The 4,042-nt window shown below is 56.3% G+C and overlaps 1 protein-coding gene across 4 annotated transcripts in view; it reads left to right on the top strand.

Annotated features, from left to right (window-relative positions):
* The window catches only part of LOC108497178 (Krueppel-like factor 5), a 14,267-nt gene extending 12,032 nt beyond the window's left edge, over positions 1-2,235 (top strand). For all 4 annotated transcript variants that reach the window (XM_017814589.1, XM_017814598.1, XM_017814605.1 and 1 more), the window contains exon 4: positions 1,559-2,235. In XM_017814589.1, coding sequence (XP_017670078.1) covers positions 1,559-1,737 — 179 coding nt within the window. In that variant the 3' untranslated portion in view covers positions 1,738-2,235. The remainder of the gene's footprint in view (positions 1-1,558) is intronic.
* Positions 2,236-4,042: the final 1,807 nt, after the last annotated feature.

Below are 4,042 nucleotides of genomic sequence, written 5' to 3'. Positions count from 1 at the left end.
ACGAGACGAGCTTTGAGGTGCCTTCTGACCTGATCCACGGCACGATCCCCCGGCTGTGCCAGGCCCAGGGGCTGCGGGGAAGGCAGAGCCGCTGCGTGGGGAGCGTGTGAGAGCGGGGCACACATGCCTGTGCACGCCGGGCGCGGGCGTACGTGCGCTGGGCCGCGACGCCGCGCGCGGCAATTGGCCGCTGCGACGGTAAATATTTGAGGTCGGGAAAGTCAGCACATTCCCTGAACTCTGCCTGCTTGTTCAGGCTGTTAAGAGCGAGGGCTAATATTTGAGAGCGCCACACCCTTGCGTGGAGAGGGCTGCAGCCAGGGTTCAAGCTCCACAACCCGGGCACGCAGGCGGTTGGAAGCGGCCACGGGCTTTTCCAGCCCAGTTCCCAGCTGGCCCAGGAGTTGCGTGATTTAATGGGTTTCAGTTGAGGAAAATAGGTGTGTGAGGGAGGGAGGGAGGGAGGGAGAGGGAGGGAGGAGGGCAGAAGCATTACATCACCCCGAGGAAAACACAATGTGTTGTGTACAGAGCTACTCCCGGGTGAACTTCGAGGCAGAGAGACACTGAGGGGCTGGAGCGTGTCCAGGGAAGGGAATGGAGCACAAGGAGAACTTCTGAGGGAGCTGCGGGGGGGCTCAGCCTGGAGAAAATATTCTCCAACATCAAACTCCATTTATCTTGACCCACAAAGGGTTTTTTTCTAGCTTATTTTCTCCCTCCCCCTGCTGCTGAGCAGTGGAGCAGCTTGGTGGGCACCTGGTGGCCAGCCAAGGTCACCCCACACACCTCATGTCACCTGTAAACGGGCGTTTGGGAGAGGAAGACGGAGTGTTCCCCGGGGGAAAAGGAAAAATTTTAATTCTTCACCCATTTTGGTGCCAGCAAACGTTGGCAGTGGATGGGGCACTCTTCTGATCTCCGCTTTGGTGAGACAGGAGCCCTCAAGTTGCCAGAAGCAGCTGGGCAACATTCTCAGATCATGGAACCAAGGAGTGGTGTGGGTTGGGAGGGATCTTTGGAGGTCAGCTAGGACTTTAGGGACACCTTCCACTAGGCCAGGTTGCTCCAAGGCCTGTCTTTGAACAATTCTAGGCATGGGACAGCCACCATCCCTGGGTGGTGGTCTCAAAAAAACGTCAGTGCTGTAATCCCTGTCTTCCTTCTCATGCTCCCCACCACCTGTATGGGCAGCACCACCTTCCTTAGGAATTCCTGACTTTTCATTTAAAAAAACCCCAACAAACTCAGAAGTTTGGGGTTTTTTAAGCCAGAAATGCTCCAAAATGCAACAGGAACACGGGCAGCCCTAGAAAACAAGCCTAGAAAGCAAAGGGGGACATGAAAAGAAGCCTAGAAAGCAAAGTGGAAGCAGGGAGAAGAGGGGCAAGACGAGGCTGCTGCAGCTCAGCAGTCCACAATGCCCGCGGTGACTCCGGGCGAGCCCTGGCAGTGCCAGGGTGCCCCCGTTGGTTCTCCTGAGGAAGTTGGGTGTCTCCCAGGGGACGGGGTGGGTTTCTGGGAGGCTGTGCCCGTGACCTGTGGCTGTCCCCCGCAGGTGAGAAGCCCTACAAGTGCACCTGGGAGGGCTGTGACTGGCGCTTCGCCCGCTCCGACGAGCTCACCCGGCACTATCGGAAGCACACGGGGGCCAAGCCCTTCAAGTGCCTCGCCTGCGGCCGCTGCTTCTCCCGCTCCGACCACCTGGCCCTGCACATGAAGAGGCACCAGAACTAGGAGCTGCCTCCTTCCCACACTTCTCCAAGAGCAGCTGGAACTCTTTCCTCCTCCGAGGGGCCTCCCCTCGTGCTGTACATAGGAACAAACCCACGCTGTGATCAACTGGCAGGGCAGGGATGGCAGGTGAACCCCCTGCCAGGCCTGTCCCCGACTCTTTCTGGTTTTAAAAGAAATTAAAACCCCAACCGGCTCGTTTACAATGAGTTCTAATTACAGACTGATCTCCTGACGAGGCTCCCGGTGCCACTGGGCTGACAGACCTTGGATTCCAAAGGGCTTTCTTCTGGCAAACCTGCTATTTATTTGTCACTCAGGAGCAACTGTCCTTCGTGCCTCAAGTTCTTTGGGATGGTTTTTTTACCCCTTCCAGGGTGGTACCTTTGGTGAGGCCCAGGAGGGATGCGACGGGTCAGCAGCTTGGACCCTCTTGGACTGCCCCATGGCATGGCCATGGATGTGACACCTTCTCCCATGGCATGGCCATGGATGTGACACCTTCTCCCATGGTGTGATCATGGATGTGACACCTTCTCCCATGGTGTGACCATGGATGTGGCACCTCGCCCCATGGTGTGACCATGGATGTGGCACCTTGTCCCATGAAGTGACCGTGGATGGGACACCTTGTCCCATGGTGTGACCCCTTGTCTCATGGTGTGACCATGGATGTGACACTTTGCCCCATGGTGTGACCATGAAGGTGGCACCTCTGCCGTGCGAGAACAGGAGCACGTGCCCAGGGCTGTTTGGGTTGACAATCCCAGTCTCTGTGGGGGCATAAGAGGAGAAGACCTATGACATACTCACCTGACGTGCCTTCAAGCAAGGGACAGCACAAAAGCAGGTGACAGAAGCCCCACCTGTGTCCTGTTGAACCCAGCTGTGGTTTCCTGGCAGCAGCTCAGCTCAGCAAACACCTGCCCTGCTTGGCGAGGTTTTTCGGTTGTGTCCTTAGCATTTCTGCTTCCAAGATGAATTTTGACTTCAGGTGTCTCTGGGAGGACCGGCATGGGTTTGAAGCCACCCAAAAAGCCACTGATGAAGGTCTGTTTTCCCAGAAGACACCGGTGGTGCCTTTCTCCAGAAGATGCACACAAGGACTCTGTGGTCGCCGATCACACCAGGCCTGTGCTGTTGCCATTTCATCACCTTCAGATGAGGGAAAAAAATAGAAAAAAAGCATCTTTGAAACAAATTCCAATAAATCCTCCTGTTCAGATTGTAATCACATTTACCTACCTCACAAGTTCATGACCTCGGGCTCTGTGAGCACCTTCCCCCCCTTGCTGTGGGGTGCCACGACACATGGGGCACATCACCCGCTCTCCAAAGCCTACCAGGGGTTAAATTTGGGCAGGACAAGAGTCAGGCCCTGCCAGTTCCAACAGCAGCTGTGTGGGTCATAAATAAATCAAGAACAAATAATGGGCCTGGTGTGTCCAACTGAATATTGATTTTCCTCACACCCTCCTCCTCTTTTATTTCTCCTCGAACAAATTTAGGTGCCCCGTGGCCTGATGTGTGTCTGCAGTGTGGGATGAGAGGCCACGCTGAACTGGGGCATCTTTGAGTGGTGGGAATGTGGAGGCCACTCCTCTCTGCTGGTGTCAAACTGCACAGGAGCCACAGCCCATCCTTGGGGTCCTGCTCGTGCTTTTCCTCAGATAAATAAAGCTGAGGGGCACCTGTGGCAGGAGAGGAGGGCAGGGAGGATCTGTGGGGGTCCGTGGTGTGGTGTAGGCTTTGAGGTGGGTGATGTGCCCACGGCTGATGGCCCAGTGCTGCTGTGAGCCCTTGGGGTGGCTCTTTGGCTCTCAGGCAGGGTGGGAATGTCAGGCCATGGAACTGCTGGAGGTGGCTTAGGTGGCTTTTCCAATGGTGCATGGGAAGGGCTTTCCAGCCCTCAGCACCAGGGCTGGAGGGTCTGACATCAGCAACCTCTTGACACCGAGCTCAAGTGAAAGTCGGAGGGCCTGGCTCACACCCAGCTGACCACGTGGATGGACCTCCAAGTGCTTTTTCCAATCCCTTTTCCAACTCTTCCGTTGCTTGTCGTGGCAGCTCCATGAGGATTGGCTGGCCGTGGGGCCAAGGGGCTCGTTGGCCATGTCCCTTGTTGGCTGTGGGCTCTGGCTCCTCTCTGGGCACAGGGCAGGACCTTGCCAATGCCAACCCCATGACTTGGGCTCCTTCTTGTGACCTGAGCTCACCTGGGAGGTTGGACCTGCGGTGCCACCCCCTCCCTGCTAAGGTAGAACCACAGGGGACAGTTTTACCTCTTGCCTTGTGCCTGGGAGGTGGA

The sequence above is a fragment of the Lepidothrix coronata genome, unplaced genomic scaffold (genome assembly GCF_001604755.1).
Source record: "Lepidothrix coronata isolate B3197 unplaced genomic scaffold, Lepidothrix_coronata-1.0 Scaffold2, whole genome shotgun sequence".
Classification (NCBI taxonomy): domain Eukaryota; kingdom Metazoa; phylum Chordata; class Aves; order Passeriformes; family Pipridae; genus Lepidothrix; species Lepidothrix coronata.
Note: the sequence above shows the minus strand (reverse complement) of the source record. Positions and strands in the feature narration are given on the sequence as shown.